General features: G+C 48.2%; 1 protein-coding gene across 4 annotated transcripts; it reads right to left on the bottom strand.

Moving 5' to 3' along the window:
• Positions 1–188: 188 nt before the first annotated feature.
• On the bottom strand, positions 189–17,758 carry LOC129850582 (protein FAM135A-like; the record flags this gene model as incomplete). Of its 4 annotated transcripts, none has more annotated exon segments than XM_055916915.1 (11): positions 189–2,308; positions 4,228–4,422; positions 4,917–5,071; positions 5,644–5,717; positions 7,288–7,443; positions 7,758–7,807; positions 9,678–9,755; positions 13,595–13,748; positions 16,659–16,785; positions 17,033–17,206; positions 17,688–17,758. In XM_055916915.1, coding segments are annotated over 11 exon segments (3,327 nt in total), but the record flags the coding sequence as incomplete, so codon positions are not given.
• Positions 17,759–20,022: the final 2,264 nt, after the last annotated feature.

The following is a 20,022-nucleotide window of genomic DNA, read 5'->3' as shown; positions in this document are numbered from 1 at the left end:
TGGACTGTAGGACATGAGATGACTAGACTGTGGAATGTAGGACATGAGGTGACTAGACTGTGGACTGTAGGACATGAGATGACTAGACTGTGGACTGTAGGACATGAGGTGACTAGACTGTGGACTGTAGGACATGAGGTGACTAGACTGTGGACTGTAGGACATGAGATGACTAGACTGTGGAATGTAGGACATGAGGTGACTAGACTGTGGACTCACGCCTTCATCTGTGGTGTGGGGGCGCTGTCATACCAGCGCAGGCTGTTGGAGGTGAGGGAGGTGGAGGGGGTAGGGACTAGAGGTCTCCCCTGGGAAGAGCCCACTGAGCTGGGGGCCAGGGGGGAGCGGACAGGGGCACCATAGCCTGGAGGAAGACCCCTGGGCTCCTGAACATGGTCCAGTCCCAACTGTTCAAACAACAGACTCCTCCCTACTGCCCCTCCATCCCCTTCATCCTCCTCCTCCTCGTCAACGACACCGTTCACGAACGCCAAGCCGTCTCCTTCCTCGTAGAAGCCGTTCTCTATCATCTCGTTGTCCTCTTCCTCGTCTTCCTCTACAGGCGGCCCCGGCCCCGCTCCAGACAGTATCCCCAGGGTGATAGCTGACGTCTCTACAGGGCTGATCTCTGAGACGTCTGTGCTGGAGCGCGAGCCAAAGTAGTTTTCTACCAGTCCCTTCTTGACTAGGTCACTGCTGCTGGCGGTGGAGTTAGAGGAGGGGTAGGAGGCTGTCTGGGGCTCACTACGGGGGGCACCTGGACCCCCTACGGCCCCCTCAGAGAAACCTGTTAACAACCTGGGATCAGTGTTAAGTGTTGACTCAGAGGTTGAGGAAAAAGTCCTAGGAGGCAGATATTGAGAAGCAGAACCCCCACTAGCAGTGGTGTTGAGGCCCATCCCAGCATTGGCGTGCGTTTGGCTGGGTACAGAGCAGCGTGTTGGGACAGATAGTGGTGGTTCTCCATAGAACACCAGGCTCTGTTGCTCCTGTACCAGAACACTGGACTTCCTCATTCCCCCTGGGCCTGGTAGCCCCTCGGCCTCCCCTCCTCCTACACTGCTGGAGCCCCTGGACACAGATGTACCCCCCTCCTCCTCGTCATCCGAGGGCAGCGAGTTGATAGAGGTGAGGGAAGACTGGACGCCGCTGACCGCGCTGACTGTACTCTCCGGGTTGAGGCCCTCTCCAGCCCCCAAGTTGCCTTTATGGACAGAGGTGGGCTGGACGGGCCGGGGAGCAGGGCTGAGTAGGGGCCGTTCGGCCTGCTGGGGGCCCAACTCAGTCTCAGGGGCCCCAGCCAGCCCTCCGGCCCCACCCTGGGTAGCCAGCTGGATAGCGAAGGAGCTGGGCTCGCTCTCGATACCAGAGTCGGAGAGGCGGGAGGAGGCACTGGGGACTGCAGCACCTCCGTCTGGTGGCAGCCTGATACAATCACCCTTCACCTGCTGTAGAAGCACCAGGCCTGGCCTCTGACTAACCTCTGTCATTACCTCTCTACCCCCAGGCCTGTCAGTCACCTCAGACCTCCAGTCTCTCATAGCAAGGTGTTTAGAGTCGGACATACACAGGTCTGTCTGGGAGATTTCTGGGACATCTCTTTTGGAGGTCCCATCCCCATCCGTGCGACAGGGCAGGAGAACTGTCACTGCGTCTCCTTGGTACGGGTCCTTGTCACTGGGTTGGACCTCAATGTGCCTGAGTCCAGTGGCGGTAGAACCAGGCGTGTAGTGATCGGGCAGCTGCTGGCTGCAGTGGTCAACGGCAGCATTTTTGTGAATTACTTGGTTATTATCTGTGGTGGCTAATCCGGCTACAGCTCCAGGACCAGCCTGGGCCGGCTTGTTCTGTGTGTCCAAGCTCACTAAGGCTGTGAAGTAACCTTTCTGGCTAGCCACGCCACTAGCTACTAGGACGTCATCCTCAAGGAGAGAGTCAAAATGAAGAACAGCATTTGCCTGTCCAGCGACGGTGGTGGTGGTGGTAGCACCAGGCTCAGGAAAATATTTGGAGATCCTAGTCCTTAGGTCAGTGTTGGAGTCTCCCCCAGTCACCCCCAGCAAGGCATCCCTCTCCCCCTGCTCCCTCTCCTCCCTCTGCTGCTTCAGGCCAGCCTCTCCCTGTCCCTGGGCCTCTCTGTCCTGGTCAGTTTCTCCATGTGTTAGCTGTGAAGGGTTAGCCGAGTTAGCGGCCTTCCCCAGGTTCTTATAGGCCACCAGAACCACAGAGTCCTTGGATCCCTGTCTGATGAGCTTCTTGGCGTTCTCCCTCTCCGTCTTGGCGTTCTTCTTCAGTTTCACCGACTTGCCTTTAATACAAAGAAAAAGTATGTGTTTTATTTTTTAAGGAGTTTTATAACAAACCCAACGTGCTTCAGATGAACTGATAAAACATCATGGTTCCCACTCTATTCACGGAAGCATCATCAAGGATTTGTCAGTGCCATATTTACCAAGGCATATAGACTGAGACAGTACTCACTGGGGGCAGAACACACAATAACTATCACCTGAACGTCTAGCGTAGTAACTGCCACCTGAACGTCTAGCGTAGTAACTGTCACCTGAACGTCTAGCGTAGTAACTGTCACCTGAACGTCTAGCGTAGTAATTGTCACCTGAACGTCTAGCGTAGTAATTGTCACCTGACCGTCTAGCGCAGTAACTGCCACCTGAACGTCTAGCGTAGTAACTGTCACTTGAACGTCTGGCGTAGTAACTGCCACCTGAACGTCTAGCGTAGTAACTGCCACCTGAACGTCTTGCGTAGTAACTGCCACCTGAACGTCTAGCGCAGTAACTGCCACCTGAACGTCTAGCGCAGTAACTGCCACCTGAACGTCTAGCGCAGTAACTGTCACCTGAACGTCTAGCGCAGTAACTGTCACCTGAACGTCTAGCGTAGTAACTGTCACCTGAACGTCTAGCGTAGTAACTGTCACCTGAACGTCTGGCGTAGTAACTGTCACCTGAACGTCTAGCGTAGTAACTGTCACCTGAACGTCTAGCGTAGTAACTGTCACCTGAACGTCTAGCGTAGTAACTGTCACCTGAACGTCTAGCGTAGTAACTGTCACCTGAACGTCTAGCGTAGTAACTGTCACCTGAACGTCTAGCGTAGTAACTGTCACCTGAACGTCTAGCGTAGTAACTGTCACCTGAACGTCTGGCGTAGTAATTATCACCTGAACGTCTAGCGCAGTAACTGTCACCTGAACGTCTAGCGTAGTAACTGTCACCTGAACGTCTGGCGTAGTAACTATCACCTGAACGTCTGGCGTAGTAACTGTCACCTGAACGTCTAGCGCAGTAACTGTCACCTGAACGTCTAGCGTAGTAACTGTCACCTGAACGTCTAGCATACTAACTATCACCTGAACGTCTAGCGTAGTAACTGTCACCTGAACGTCTAGCGTAGTAACTGTCACCTGAACGTCTAGCGTAGTAACTATCACCTGAACGTCTGGTGTAGTAACTATCACCTGAACGTCTGGTGTAGTAACTATCACCTGAACGTCTAGCGTAGTAACTGTCACCTGAACGTCTAGCGTACTAACTGTCACCTGAACGTCTAGCGTAGTAACTGTCACCTGAACGTCTGGTGTAGTAACTATCACCTGAACGTCTAGCGTAGTAACTATCACCTGAACGTCTAGCGTAGTAACTATCACCTGAACGTCTAGCGTAGTAACTATCACCTGAACGTCTAGCGTAGTAACTATCACCTGAACGTCTAGCGTAGTAACTGTCACCTGAACGTCTAGCGTACTAACTATCACCTGAACGTCTGGTGTAGTAACTATCACCTGAACGTCTAGCGTAGTAACTGTCACCTGAACGTCTAGCGTACTAACTATCACCTGAACGTCTGGTGTAGTAACTATCACCTGAACGTCTGGCGTAGTAACTATCACCTGAACGTCTAGCGTAGTAACTGTCACCTGAACGTCTAGCGTACTAACTATCACCTGAACGTCTGGCGTAGTAACTATCACCTGAACGTCTGGCGTAGTAACTGTCACCTGAACGTCTAGCGTACTAACTATCACCTGAACGTCTGGTGTAGTAACTATCACCTGAACGTCTGGCGTAGTAACTATCACCTGAACGTCTGGCGTAGTAACTGTCACCTGAACGTCTAGCGTAGTAACTATCACCTGAACGTTTAGCATAGTAACTATGATAGTAACTATGATAGTAACTATTCCTATGAATAACAACAACACACCTTTGGACTTGGGCAGGTCTGGGCAGTCATCGGGCCAGGTTGTGTCCATCATGGTTGGGGGCCGAGGCTCCAGGATGGGGCTGGGGAAGGATGCTGTGGCAGCTGCAGTAGAAGAGGAAGAGCTGGCCTTAGAGTTACCGGAGGACGTGGAGCCACTCCGGGGATTATGTATGCCCAGCCACGGCCCGTCCCGATCTGAAGCAGGGAAACCAGAGTATGGAGAAAATCTCAATGACCAAGTAGATTTACATATACCCATTACATTAGGTGAAATGGTGATGCCATAGTAAACTGAATCAACAGACATAATATATAGAGATGATACACAACAGACTAAATATATTCATAGAGAAAGACAAAGAAACACTTCCATGTTGCCACTTTCCAGTCTCACTTCAAATGTTCAAGGCACTTAGATGAACAAGTTCCTGTGATTGTAGGGATCATATTATAAAGTGCAAGCGTGAATGTGATTTTCCCTGATTAATCACAAATTCCTGCTTTTATAACATAACCCTCTATACATACATCATAACCTAGACCGGAAACAATATTTACTTTCCTGACTTTTCTAAATTGAAGTGAACACATCCTTGCTTTAAATAGCTGTCTCTCTAACGGTCTGCCATGTTACTCATAGAAATATAGAAACAGAATCTATTTCATTCTATTTCTATTGCGTCGCTGACCTTCCGTGATAGAGTCCAGGTATCTGTCCTCGAAGATGATTGGCAGGGAGCTGACGTCCCCGTCAAGGTCGGCACATGCAACAGGAAGTGGTGGTAGAGACAGGAAGTAGGAGGAACTCTTGATGGCTGTGGTCATCTGCTGGTGGCTGTGAGCACTGACGTGAGGAGGGGAGAGAGAGAGAGAAGACGTGAGGAGGGGAGAGAGAGAGAGAAGACGTGAGGAGGGGAGAGAGAGAGAGAGAGAGAGAGAGAGAGAAGACGAAGAGGGGAGAGAGAGAAGACGTGAGGAGGGGAGAGAGAGAGAGAGAGAAGACGTGAGGAGGGGAGAGAGAGAGAGAGAGAAGACGTGAGGAGGGGAGAGAGAGAGAGAGAGAAGACGTGAGGAGGGGAGAGAGAGAGAGAGAAGACGTGAGGAGGGGAGAGAGAGAGAGAGAAGACGTGAGGAGGGGAGAGAGAGAGAGAGAAGACGTGAGGAGGGGAGAGAGAGAGAGAGAAGACGTGAGGAGGGGAGAGAGAGAGAGAGAAGACGTGAGGAGGGGAGAGAGAGAGAGAGAAGACGTGAGGAGGGGAGAGAGAGAGAGAAAGAAGACGTAAGGAGGGAAAAATAAAACAGTACAAATCTTCATTTTCTGTTGTTGTGAATTGGTGGTTAATTCATCATAAAAACACACAAACATAGAGACAGACAGGACACACACACGGAAGACATGTTAGTAGTTTGTCTTACTGTAGTTCCTGATAGGCCAGCGCCGTTTGTCTCGGGTGTTCCAGACAAAAGAAGGCCTCTGCAAATCTCCGCACCTAAAATAAGGAGAGCAAGACACCAGAATGAGAACACATGAACAGGGTGAGGTGCACCATGGTCAGCAGGGTTAGTGAGGTGCTCCATGGTCAGCAGGGTTAGTGAGGTGCTCCATGGTCAGCAGGGTTAGTGAGGTGCACCATGGTCAGCAGGGTTAGTGAGGTGCACCATGGTCAGCAGGGTTAGTGAGGTGCACCATGGTCAGCAGGGTTAGTGAGGTGCACCATGGTCAGCAGGGTTAGTGAGGTGCTCCATGGTCAGCAGGGTTAGTGAGGTGCTCCATGGTCAGCAGGGTTAGTGAGGTGCACCATGGTCAGCAGGGTTAGTGAGGTGCACCATGGTCAGCAGGGTTAGTGAGGTGCTCCATGGTCAGCAGGGTTAGTGAGGTGCTCCATGGTCAGCAGGGTTAGTGAGGTGCTCCATGGTCAGCAGGGTTAGTGAGGTGCACCATGGTCAGCAGGGTTAGTGAGGTGCTCCATGGTCAGCAGGGTTAGTGAGGTGCACCATGGTCAGCAGGGTTAGTGAGGTGCTCCATGGTCAGCAGGGTTAGTGAGGTGCACCATGGTCAGCAGGGTTAGTGAGGTGCTCCATGGTCAGTGAGGTACACCATGGTCAGCAGGGTTAGGGAGGTGCACCATGGTCAGTGAGGTGCACCATGGTCAGCAGGGTCAGTGAGGTGCACCATGGTCAGCAGGGTTAGGGAGGTGCTCCATGGTCAGCGGGGTTAGTGAGGTGCACCATGGTCAGTGAGGTGCACCATGGTGAGCAGGGTCAGTGAGGTGTACCATGGTCAGCAGGGTTAGTGAGGTGCACCATGGTCAGCAGAGTTTTTATTTTATTTTTTATAAATTGTATCCCCTTTTCTCCCCAATTTTCGTGGTATCCAATCGCTAGTAATTACTATCTTGTCTCATCGCTACAACTCCCGTACTGGCTCGGGAGAGACGAAGGTCGAAAGTCATGCGTCCTCCGAAGCACAACCCAACCAAGCCGCACTGCTTCTTTAACACAGCGCGCCTCCAACCCGGAAGCCAGCCGCACCAATGTGTCGGAGGAAACACCGTGCACCTGGCCCCCTTGGTTAGCACGCACTGCGCCCAGCCCGCCACAGGAGTCGCTGGAGCGCGATGAGACAAGGAAATCCCTACCGGCCAAACCCACCCTAACCCAGACGACGCTAGCCCAATTGTGCGTCGCCCCACGGACCTCCCGGTCGCGGCCGGCTGCGACAGAGCCTGGGGGCGAACCCAGAGACTCTGGTGGCGCAGTTAGCACTGCGATGCAGTGCTCTAGACCACTGCGCCACCCGGGAGGCTGGTCAGCAGAGTTAGTGAGGTGCTCCATGGTCAGCAGGGTTAGTGAGAAGCTCCATGGTCAGCAGGGTTAGTGAGGTGCTCCATGGTCAGCAGGGTTAGTGAGGTGCACCATGGTCAGCAGGGTTAGTGAGGTGCTCCATGGTCAGCAGGGTCAGTGAGGTGCACCATGGTCAGCAGGGTTAGTGAGGTGCTCCATGGTCAGTGAGGTGCTCCATGGTCAGCAGGGTTAGTGACGTGCTACTAATCTACTCACTCTGAGTGTGTGATGCTCCACAGCCAGCAGGGCAGCAACATTCTCCTGCAGTGAGACCACCTCCAGGAACTGACCCCACAGGGCCATGAGGAGGGAACACAACTGGGCCAGGTTCATATTGACCAGCTCTGCCAGCTCGTCCGGGCTCTCCGCCCTCTGCTGTTGGAGAGAGGGGGACATGGATTAGCCCAGTATAGACACCAGGGGGCGCCACAAAGACAAGCTAAAACACAAACACAGGCCCTGTTCCAATACTTCCATGTTTCCTTGAGGTAAGCACATCTCGATTTGATTTAAAATCCAATCATACTCAATGAAGAACTTTGTCCAGGAGTTTAAGTCCAGGACTTTAATCTGGGTCAGGGAGACCTGCCACAATGCTGGAAGTGATTAGTCCACTAAGTCGGCCTATCGACTTGACTATGAAAAGGGCTCAGACAGTGAGCTGATGGCAGAAACTAATATCGTACCTTGACTTGATCACAGAGCTCAGTGAGACGGTTCTCAACGTCTAGTTCCTCTGGAGAAAAGAACAAAGAGCATTAAAACAGGTCCTTTTTCTGTTGTCAATTCCACAATCATATACAGATCTGTCGAGTCTGACAGACAGGCTGGTAAATCAACGGTATCATTAGACATAAGAGCCAACCAGATGGATGAAGAGAGGACAAGAAGAGAGCCAGAGAGAGAGAGAGAGACCTGGCCCACGGACATATGACTGTGACAGAAAAGGACTAGAAGAAGAGAGCCAGAGAGAGAGAGAGAGACCTGGCCCCCGGAGATATGACTGTGACAGAAAAGGACTAGAAGAATAAGAGAGCCAGAGAGAGAGAGAGACCTGGCCCCCGGAGATATGACTGTGACAGAAAAGGACAAGAAGAAGAAGAGAGCCAGAGAGAGAGAGAGAGAGAGAGACCTGGCCCCCGGAGATATGACTGTGACAGAAAAGGACTAGAAGAAGAAGAGAGCCAGAGAGAGAGAGAGAGACCTGGCCCCCGGACATATGACTGTGACAGAAAAGGACTAGAAGAAGAGAGCCAGAGAGAGAGAGAGACCTGGCCCCCGAAGATATGACTGTGACAGAAAAGGACTAGAAGAAGAAGAGAGCCAGAGAGAGAGAGAGAGACCTGGCCCCCGGACATATGACTGTGACAGAAAAGGACTAGAAGAAGAGAGCCAGAGAGAGAGAGAGACCTGGCCCCCGGAGATATGACTGTGACAGAAAAGGACTAGAAGAAGAAGAGAGCCAGAGAGAGAGAGAGACCTGGCCCCCGGAGATATGACTGTGACAGAAAAGGACAAGAAGAAGAAGAGAGCCAGAGAGAGAGAGAGAGAGACCTGGCCCCCGGAGATATGACTGTGACAGAAAAGGACTAGAAGAAGAAGAGAGCCAGAGAGAGAGAGAGAGACCTGGCCCCCGGACATATGACTGTGACAGAAAAGGACTAGAAGAAGAGAGACAGAGAGAGAGAGAGACCTGGCCCCCGAAGATATGACTGTGACAGAAAAGGACTAGAAGAAGAAGAGAGCCAGAGAGAGAGAGAGAGACCTGGCCCCCGGACATATGACTGACAGAAAAGGACTAGAAGAAGAAGAGAGCCAAAGAGAGAGAGAGAGACCTGGCCCCCACAGATATGACTGTGACAGAAAAGGACTAGAAGAAGAGAGCCAGAGACAGAGAGAGCCAGAGAGAGAGAGAGCCAGAGAGAGCCAGAGAGAGCCAGAGAGAGCCAGAGAGAGCCAGAGAGAGCCAGAGAGAGCCAGAGAGAGCCAGAGAGAGCCAGAGAGAGAGAGAGAGAGAGAGAGAGAGAGAGAGAGAGAGAGAGAGAGAGAGAGAGAGAGAGAGAGAGAGAGAGAAAGAGAGGGAGAGAGAGAGGAGAGAGAGACCTGGCCCCCACAGATATGACTGTGACAGAAAAGGACTAGAAGAAGAAGAGAGAGAGACCTGGCCCCCGGAGATATGACTGTGACAGAAATGGACTAGAAGAAGAAGAGAGCCAGAGAGAGAGAGAGACCTGGCCCCCACAGATATGACTGTGACAGAAAAGGACTAGAAGAAGAAGAGAGCCAGAGAGAGAGAGAGAGACCTGGCCCCCAGAGATATGACTGTGACAGAAAAGGACTAGAAGAAGAAGAAGGCCCACCTGTGGAGAGAAGGAAGTGTGTGAATAAACGACAGACAGAGGACTATGACAGGCACTGACCTCTAGGACTTATAGTGACTGAAAGACTGAAGGATTGAAGCACACAGAAAGATTACCAGGTGTGTGGGGGAAAAGAACCAAAAGAGGAGAAAGCAAAGGAACCAAACGGGAAAAGATATGAAGAAGCAGGATGAGTTGAGGGTAGAGGGAAGGGACGGAGGGTAGGGTTCAGGTAGGGGGACATACCTATGAAGACGTGCCTTTGGTCTGGAGGGAAGGTTCTTCTGAGTACTCTCTCATAAAGGACTTGCATGCTGGGCTTGGCTAGTAGGAGTGATTGGCACATATATAAGGGCATGTTTAACCTTGCTGTTGTTGTTACTATGCCCTCTAAGGTTAGAATGGATTCAGAAGTACTTGATCATGTTCACCATGAAACATTTGTTGTGACTGTAACTAACAGTCTGAAGCACCAGACCACAGCTACTTGTAGGGAGGAGAGTTGATGTTGTGACTGTAACTAACAGTCTGTGAAGCACCAGACCACAGCTACTTGTAGGGAGGAGAGTTGATGTTGTGACTGTAACTAACAGTCTGTGAAGCACCAGACCACAGCTAGTTGTAGGGAGGAGAGTTGATGTTGTGACTGTAACTAACAGTCTGTGAAGCACCAGACCACAGCTACTTGTAGGGAGGAGAGTTGATGTTGTGACTGTAACTAACAGTCTGTGAAGCACCAGACCACAGCTACTTGTAGGGAGGAGAGTTGATGTTGTGACTGTAACTAACAGTCTGTGAAGCACCAGACCACAGCTACTTGTAGGGAGGAGAGTTGATGTTGTGACTGTAACTAACAGTCTGTGAAGCACCAGACCACAGCTAGTTGTAGGGAGGAGAGTTGATGTTGTGACTGTAACTAACAGTCTGTGAAGGACCAGACCACAGCTAGTTGTAGGGAGGAGAGTTGATGTTTTGACTAACTAACAGTCTGTGAAGCACCAGACCACAGCTAGTTGTAGGGAGGAGAGTTGATGTTGTGACTGTAACTAACAGTCTGTGAAGCACCAGACCACAGCTAGTTGTAGGGAGGAGAGATGATGTTGTGACTGTAACTAACAGTCTGTGAAGGACCAGACCACAGCTAGTTGTAGGGAGGAGAGTTGATGTTTTGACTAACTAACAGTCTGTGAAGCACCAGACCACAGCTAGTTGTAGGGAGGAGAGTTGATGTTGTGACTAACTAACAGTCTGTGAAGCACCAGACCACAGCTAGTTGTAGGGAGGAGAGTTGATGTTGTGACTGTAACTAACAGTCTGTGAAGAACCAGACCACAGCTACTTGTAGGGAGGAGAGTTGATGTTGTGACTGTGCCTAACAGTCTGTGAAGCACCAGACCACAGCTAGTTGTAGGGAGGAGAGTTGATGTTGTGACTGTGCCTAACAGTCTGTGAAGCACCAGACCACAGCTAGTTGTAGGGAGGAGAGTTGATGTTGTGACTGTAACTAACAGTCTGTGAAGGACCAGACCACAGCTAGTTGTAGGGAGGAGAGTTGATGTTTTGACTAACTAACAGTCTGTGAAGCACCAGACCACAGCTAGTTGTAGGGAGGAGAGTTGATGTTGTGACTAACTAACAGTCTGTGAAGCACCAGACCACAGCTAGTTGTAGGGAGGAGAGTTGATGTTGTGACTGTAACTAACAGTCTGTGAAGCACCAGACCACAGCTACTTGTAGGGAGGAGAGTTGATGTTGTGACTGTAACTAACAGTCTGTGAAGGACCAGACCACAGCTAGTTGTAGGAGGAGAGTTGATGTTGTGACTAACTAACAGTCTGTGAAGCACCAGACCACAGCTACTTGTAGGGAGGAGAGTTGATGTTGTAACTGTAACTAACAGTCTGTGAAGCACCAGACCACAGCTAGTTGTAGGGAGGAGAGTTGATGTTGTAACTGTAACTAACAGTCTGTGAAGCACCAGACCACAGCTAGTTGTAGGGAGGAGAGTTGATGTTGTAACTAACAGTCTGTGAAGCACCAGACCACAGCTAGTTGTAGGGAGGAGAGTTGATGTTGTAACTGTAACTAACAGTCTGTGAAGGACCAGACCACAGCTAGTTGTAGGGAGGAGAGTTGATGTTGTGACTAACAGTCTGTGAAGCACCAGACCACAGCTAGTTGTAGGGAGGAGAGTTGATGTTGTAACTGTAACTAACAGTCTGTGAAGGACCAGACCACAGCTAGTTGTAGGGAGGAGAGTTGATGTTGTGACTGTAACTAACAGTCTGTGAAGGACCAGACCACAGCTAGTTGTAGGGAGGAGAGTTGATGTTGTGACTAACAGTCTGTGAAGCACCAGACCACAGCTAGTTGTAGGGAGGAGAGTTGATGTTGTGACTAACTAACAGTCTGTGAAGCAGCAGACCACAGCTAGTTGTAGGGAGGAGAGTTGATGTTGTGACTGTAACTAACAGTCTGTGAAGCACCAGACCACAGCTACTTGTAGGGAGGAGAGTTGATGTTGTGACTAACTAACAGTCTGTGAAGCACCAGACCACAGCTAGTTGTAGGGAGGAGAGTTGATGTTGTAACTGTAACTAACAGTCTGTGAAGGACCAGACCACAGCTAGTTGTAGGGAGGAGAGTTGATGTTGTGACTGTAACTAACAGTCTGTGAAGCACCAGACCACAGCTAGTTGTAGGGAGGAGAGTTGATGTTGTGACTGTGCCTAACAGTCTGTGAAGCACCAGACCACAGCTAGTTGTAGGGAGGAGAGTTGATGTTGTGACTGTGCCTAACAGTCTGTGAAGCACCAGACCACAGCTAGTTGTAGGGAGGAGAGTTGATGTTGTGACTAACTAACAGTCTGTGAAGCACCAGACCATAGCTAGTTGTAGGGAGGAGAGTTGACCATCAACAGTCTGTGAAGCACCAGACCACAGCTAGTTGTAGGGAGGAGAGTTGATGTTGTGACTAACAGTCTGTGAAGCACCAGACCACAGCTAGTTGTAGGGAGGAGAGTTGATGTTGTGACTGTAACTAACAGTCTGTGAAGCACCAGACCACAGCTAGTTGTAGGGAGGAGAGTTGTGTGTGGAGATGTTAAGTTATACACGTAGCTGGTTTGACTTGTTTAGGTGTTTTAAAGGGACAGTACGACATTCTGGCAATGATGCCCTTTATCTACTTCCCAAGAGTCAGATCAACTTGTGGATACCATTTTTATGCCTCTGTTAACCATCTATAACTTCCATTATATACTGAACGCAGAGACATAAAATGGTACCAAAGAGTTCATCCATAGAAAATGGCCTAAAGGCCCAAATCTTGCACTATATCCCTTTAAGAAAATCTGAACATCTAAAACCAACTACAACAATGTCGTACCGTCCCTTTAAACGTCAGGACATAAGAGGCGGCACATCAAAGACAGCCTACTGTCTATATACCAATGCCTTCGTACAGTGCAGGGTAAAGGTGTACACTAGGCTACAAAGTGAAGGGTCAGAATAGCTCAGTTCCAGTTGGTGGTGGATATGATATGTGGCCCACCACCAGGACACTACTACAGGAAGTCAGCACTCCAAAGGTGAGCAAGTCAACTACTACCATCAACTTCCTTCTAGAACGGCTGATAGGAGGCAGGGAGCAAATGATGACATGCAAATACTATGATAAACAACGCAGCCAGTTCATGAAGACAAAATGTAAAATACATCCTACTCATTCTAGATACAGACATTCTAAAAAGCAAGAGAAGAGCACAACATTAAACAAGAGTGTTGTAACAGTAAAGTCTCGCAGCAGGCTAGATGTTTGTGGACCATGTTGGGGTGTAATGCATAGCTGATTGTCCTGTCATTCTCTCACTGGGTATCAAGGCTCTAAATCTGATGCATCAACTCAAACCCTGCAGTCAAATCAAGCAGCAGGTCCAGCGTTGTCATGCCAACACTACAACTGAGGTAATAATGGACTAGGGGGGAATGACCCAGTCTGTCAGCGCCACAGATCCATTACATCCGTGGAGCATCAACATCCTGCAGTTTCTGTCCATTTCAGTTGACACTGTTTCTCCATGCAGCCACCTGGCAATGTGATGGGTGTGTGACTGTGTCTAGTGTCAGAGAGCCGGTGTTACCATGGTGCAGTGTAGGCCTACCTAGCTCCATGCGGTGTGAGGAGGGCAGGTCCTTGCTGACGGAGGTGAAGTAACCAAACAGGCCCTGGTAGGCCAGCAGTAGGCTGGCACAGAGACTGTGGTGAAGACTGAAAGCATGCTGCAGACATTGGTCTGACACCAGAAATGTTCTGCCCTGAAGGGAGGGAGACACACAGGGTGTTAATAACAGGTCATAACAGGCTATAACATGTCACAGATGCTGTGACACACACACAGTTAAGAAAAGGTCACAGTGAAGAGAATGCACTCTATTTTGGTTAACTAAGCAATGGCTGCTTTTTTAACTTCAAATTGATTGTTCCCCTTTTATCCTATTGATATTATTATGCTGCTTTGCCTGGGCCAAGATCTTTCTAATGGGCCAAGATGTTTCGTATCTGATCACATTTTCCGTCTGTTATGGGAAGAATTAGCTGGCTTGGTAAATCCATCCATTTTCTCCAAGCAGCAGAAGCACACTAGGCAAGGAAACATTCATATCTGGAGAAATCCTCAAATACATCACTCAAAGACCAGCATCTCATCAGGCCTGTCATTTGGCAAAATGTAACATGTAAAATATGCAGCTTGAACATGATATGAATCATATAACCTTATCCCTTCCATTACTGCCTGCAATTAATATGAATCATATCACCGTATCCCTTCCATTTACTGCCTGCAATTAATATGAATCATATCACCGTATCCCTTCCCTTTACTGCCTGCAATTAATATGAATCATATCACCGTATCCCTTCCATTTACTGCCTGCAATTAATATGAATCATATCACCGTATCCCTTCCCTTTACTGCCTGCAATTAATATGAATCATATCACCGTATCCCTTCCATTTACTGCCTGCAATTAATATGAATCATATCACCGTATCCCTTCCCTTTACTGCCTGCAATTAATATGAATCATATCACCGTATCCCTTGCATTTACTGCCTGCAATTAATATGAATCATATCACCGTATCCCTTGCATTGCATTGTATGCATAATGCATTACATCCGTACACATTGGAGCAGGCAGCGGTACAGTTGCTTTTTTTTTTTTTTTTTTTTTTTTATACGCCTGCCTGCCTGCCTGCCTGCCTGCCTGCCTGCCTGAGCTGTCCCATTAGGTCTGGCTACATGCACGTTAGAGTGACGAGGGGACGGAGCATTGTCTCCTGCATTCCACTTCAGTGAGCATGTTCCATTCAGGCATCAACCCAATCTGTGTGTGTGTGGGGGTGGGGGGGGGAGCTTCTTCTTCCCCATCTCATCTGTCAATAACCTCTCCTACCACAACTTATTTTCCTTCTGCCCTGTACCTTACAGTCTTCATAAAGTACAGCTTGACACAATCTGTGTGTGTGTGGGGGGGGGGGGGGGGGGAGCTTCTTCTTCCCCATCTCATCTGTCAATAACCTCTCCTACCACAACTTATTTTCCTTCTGCCCTGTACCTTACAGTCTTCATAAAGTAAAGCTTGTCCCTGGCAGCAGAACACTCATTCTAATAGAAGTCATTACTAGCAGCTTGTCCCTGGCAGCAGAACACTCATTCTAATAGAAGTCATTACTAGCAGAATAAGGGTCACAAAATACAGATAACTTTCGGACATCACGGTTGGAAGATTCCCGGAATTAGGAGGGGAATAAGTATGAAATCTGTGAATCCTCCAACAGGATTTCTGGATGAAGGTGTACTAGACGGGTCGGTTATTTGGTTAATATGCTGGTGGTCGATTTCTTTAGATCTAGATATATTTTCATGGCACACGAGACAGCTGTCTGATTCCTGCCCGTCTCAGTGGACTAATCCGTTGCGGAGGCAGCGGGGATGGCACAGTCCATCACTAAGACAGGCATCAGCCAAGAGGGTGTTTGCTTTGGTACCTCAAGCAATTTAATAGACTGGAGAAAATAAGCGAAATTGCATTGGTTTTCCATAACTGTCTAGTGCTTTGGACCCGACCCCGTTTATGAGAGTATTCCTGAGGCCTACAGTTCAGTATGTGTGAAGATAATGCTTTAGGTATCATTTAAAATGTTGAGTTAAGAAGGTGAGCGTGGCTTAGATGCACAAGACTCGTCTCTCCTCAGAACGCGTCGTGTTTCATATTAACTGTGTGAATGGTTTGCCCTTTGATTGTTAACTTCTATCAATTCACCATGACACCAGTAGTACATTTACCTTTCATTCTCATATATCTATGTTTGTTTTGTTCCGGTCATTTCTGTGAATGGATTCAACATGTTATTATTTGTCCTACAGTCAGGGAAGAAGAAGAGCTACTAGAAGCCATTAGTGAGAGATGACTGATTTATCTGGAGGTCGGGGACTAATTGCTTTGTAATTACCATTCTCCATGTCAGAGTGAACACGTTGTTTGCAGAGCTCACAACCTACACTACACTCGTGAGGAACTCGTTTTGGTTTATTTCATTCCATTTAAGAGTTTGGTGAATTTATTCATCGTATTATGTTTGGAGCGCTCCTGTTAATATTGTGTAAGGATGCGCACCTGATTATCCATACAAGTAGACCTAGGCTACCTGGCCTGTGTGCAAATGTAGAAATGTGTCCATTTGGGGAAGTCTGAAAGTATCTGTGATTGTCTTAACTCACCACCACTAATGAGCTGTGGAGCTTCTCAAAGTGTGTATTTCTTTACCTCAAACAGCAAGTCAACAAAGTATGTTTTTACATCCATTGAGAACGACAATAGTTCCTCAAAGTATTTGAAAAATCTTTCCAGCTTTTTCCCTTCGATTAAAGGGAAAATGTCATGGTCTGATCCGGTGGAAACGTCATAGCAGGAGCTATGAGGAGGGTCAGGAAAATGTAGTTTTCTTCTGGTTATGTTGATCTCTGGCTCCGTCTTGAGTAATTTGTGCTTCTTAATTATTCAATCACAGTGCCCTTAAAGCATCAGACAAGCTCAGTACATATAGCTGATTTTATAGGGTGTGTCTATATATGGGAAAATACATGTTTTAGAACAGACAACTCAGACGAGAAACATTTCTTTAGAGGAAGACAGCCCTGAGGCCTAATCTATACTTACATCAGCAGACAGCTGTTTGACATAGCTGGTTCCAAACACCACATTCTCCAGGGCCGGGATGACAGAGTCTTTACTCTGCTGGGGGGCGTTGCGGTTCAGCCATGTACTCTTCACCAGCCGGGGGAAACTGCAACACACAAACAGCCATTAAGGAATCAGGCCTTACTGGTCAACACCTTTCAGTTATACTGCACTGAAGACAAAGTCTGAACTGGAGGTTGGATAAATATAGTGTAGATTTACATGTTAGTCATTTAGCAGACGCTCTAATCCAGAGAGACTTACAGGATCGATGCTTATTTATTGAAGTGATGATATATCCAAGTCAGTCCCAAGTCACACCCTATTCCCTATACAGTGTGTCTGTGTGTTACCTGATGAGGGGTTGGTGCAGGGCAACCAGGGATGCGTGGACGGCCATAGAGACCACAGACAGGTGGAAGTAGTCGAACATGATATTGATGTGCTGGTGGATGCCTCGGTTCAGGCTAAAGTGCAAGCGGAGCGAACGACTGCTGATGTTCTGCAGGGAGCTGAGCTCCTCGGGCCTAGTGGGAAAGAACGGATCTGCTGGAGAAACTCTAATCATACAATAGAAAAATTTATTCATATAGATATATAAAGAATATTAAAAAAACAGTGTGCAATGTTTCCATCTAAAGTATTGGAAAATATTAGACTTGAAATGCACTGCTGCACACTATAAACAGACCCCATCAAACGTGTCTACAAAGTGTCGGCAGACACGGTTTATTAAGGACACCATAATAGAGATTCAAAAACACAATCTTTATCTAAAAATAACCAGATCTGATTTAGAATACTACTTGAAGAATTTAAAAAACTTTATCTGGGCTTGATTGAGCTTGCCTGGTGTATTAGTAGCAAACCTGCAACCCCCATCCATCTGGCTTTCTGGGCAGGCTAAAGAAAACACTAAAAGTACAGTATCTAGGATTTCAAATGGAGTTTGAACACAGGTTTGGTAACAGCATGAGAAGCACAGTGTTGGGCCATGATGAAACGTACGAGAAGTCTCCATCTGTGAAGTATAACTCCAGAGAGAGCTGGAAGTCCATGTCATTGAGGGATTCTTCTACCTAAAGAGGGATAGAAACAGACAGGGGAAACGATCATTTCAGAGGGGGAAAAGAAACTGAGCGAGTCATAGTGAAAGTGAGCCTATTTCCCATCGACAGAGGAACTGATTTCCACCATGACAACAACCCAAGAGCACCATTCGCTAGCGTACTCCGTAGTATGAAGCAATGTGCAGTACTGAGCATGCATTCTAAGTAGTACGTACTATGCAGTATGAAGCAATGTGCAGTACTGAGCATGCATTCTAAGTAGTACGTACTACGTAGTATGAAGCAATGTGCAGTACTCGGCATACATTCTTGGTAGTACGTACTATGCAGTATGAAGCAATGTGCAGTACTGGGCATGCATTCTTAGTAGTATGTACTATGTAGTATGAAGCAATGTGCAGTACTGGGCATGCATTCTTAGTAGTACGTACTATGCAGTATGAAGCAATGTGCAGTACTGAGCATGCATTCTAAGTAGTACGTACTACGTAGTATGAAGCAATGTGCAGTACTCGGCATACATTCTTGGTAGTACGTACTATGCAGTATGAAGCAATGTGCAGTACTGGGCGTGCTTTCTTAGTAGTACGTACTACGTACTATGAAGCAATGTGCAGTACTGGGCGTGCATTCTTAGTAGTACGTACTACGTAGTATGAAGCAATGTGCAGTACTGGGCGTGCATTCTTAGTAGTACGTACTACGTAGTATGAAGCAATGTGCAGAACTAGGCATGCATTCTTAGTATCAAGACTGTTTCAAGGACAGCTTTTTTCCATCTACGTAACATTGCAAAAATCAGAAATTTTCTGTCCAAAAATGATGCAGAAAAATTAATCCATGCATTTGTTACTTCTAGGTTAGACTACTGCAATGCTCTACTTTCCGGCTACCCGGATAAAGCACTAAATAAACTTCAGTTAGTGCTAAATACGGCTGCTAGAATCCTGACTAGAACCAAGAAATTTGATCATATTACTCCAGTGCTAGCTTCCCTACACTGGCTTCCTGTTAAGGCAAGGGCTGATTTCAAGGTTTTACTGTTAACATATAGAGCGTTACATGGGCTTGCTCCTACCTATCTTTCCGAGTTGGTCCTGCCGTACATACCTATACGTACGCTACGGTCACAAGACGCAGGCCTCCTAATTGTCCCTAGAATTTCTAAGCAAACAGCGGGAGGCAGGGCTTTCTCTTATAGATCTCCATTTTTATGGAACAGTCTGCCTACCCATGTGAGAGACGCAGACTCGGTCTCAACCTTTAAGTCTTTACTGAAGACTTATCTCTTCAGTAGGTCATATGATTGAGTGTAGTCTGGCCCAGGAGTGTGAAGGTGAACGGAAAGGCTCTGGAGCAACGAACCGCCCTTGCTGTCTCTGCCTGGCCGGTTCCCCTCTCTCCACTGGGATTCTCTGCCTCTAACCCTATTACAGGGGCTCAGTCACTGGCTTACTGGTGCTCTTTCATGCCGTCCCTAGGAGGGGTGCGTCACTTGAGTGGGTTGAGTTACTGACGTGATCTTCCTGTCTGGGTTGGCGCCCCCCCTTGGTTTGTGCTGTGGTGGAGATTTTGTGGGCTATACTCAGCCTTGTCTCAGGATTGTAAGTTGGTGGTTGAAGATATCCCTCTAGTGGTGCGGGGGCTGTGCTTTGGCAAAGTGGGTGGGGTTATATCCTTCCTGTTTGGCCCTGTCCGGGGGTATCTTCGGATGGGGCCACAGTGTCTCCTGACCGCTCCTGTCTCAGCCTCCAGTATTTATGCTGCAGTAGTTTATGTGTCGGGGGGCTAGGGTCAGTTGGTTATACCTGGAGTACTTCTCCTGTCTTATCCAGTGTCCTGTGTGAATTTAAGTATGCTCTCTCTAATTCTCTCGTTCTCTCTTTCTTTCTCTCTGAGAACCTGAGCCCTAGGACCATACGTCAGGACTACCGGGCATGATGACTCCTTGCTGTCCTCAGTCCGCCTGGCCTTGCTGCTATTCCAGTTTCAACTGTTCTGCCTGCGGTTACGGAACCCCTACCTGTCCCAGACCTGCTGTTTTCAACTCTTAATGATCGGCTATGAAAAGCCAACTGACATTTATTCCTGATTATTATTTGACCATGCTTGTCATTTATGAACATTTTGAAAATCTTGGCATAGTTCTGTTATAATCTCCACCCAGCACAGCCAGAAGAGGACTGGCCACCCCTCATAGCCTGGTTCCTCTCTAGGTTTATTCCTAGGTTTTGGCCTTTCTAGGGAGTTTTTCCTAGCCACCGTGCTTCTAC

Source organism: Salvelinus fontinalis, unplaced genomic scaffold (assembly GCF_029448725.1).
Source record: "Salvelinus fontinalis isolate EN_2023a unplaced genomic scaffold, ASM2944872v1 scaffold_2123, whole genome shotgun sequence".
Lineage (NCBI taxonomy): Eukaryota > Metazoa > Chordata > Actinopteri > Salmoniformes > Salmonidae > Salvelinus > Salvelinus fontinalis.
Note: the sequence above shows the minus strand (reverse complement) of the source record. Positions and strands in the feature narration are given on the sequence as shown.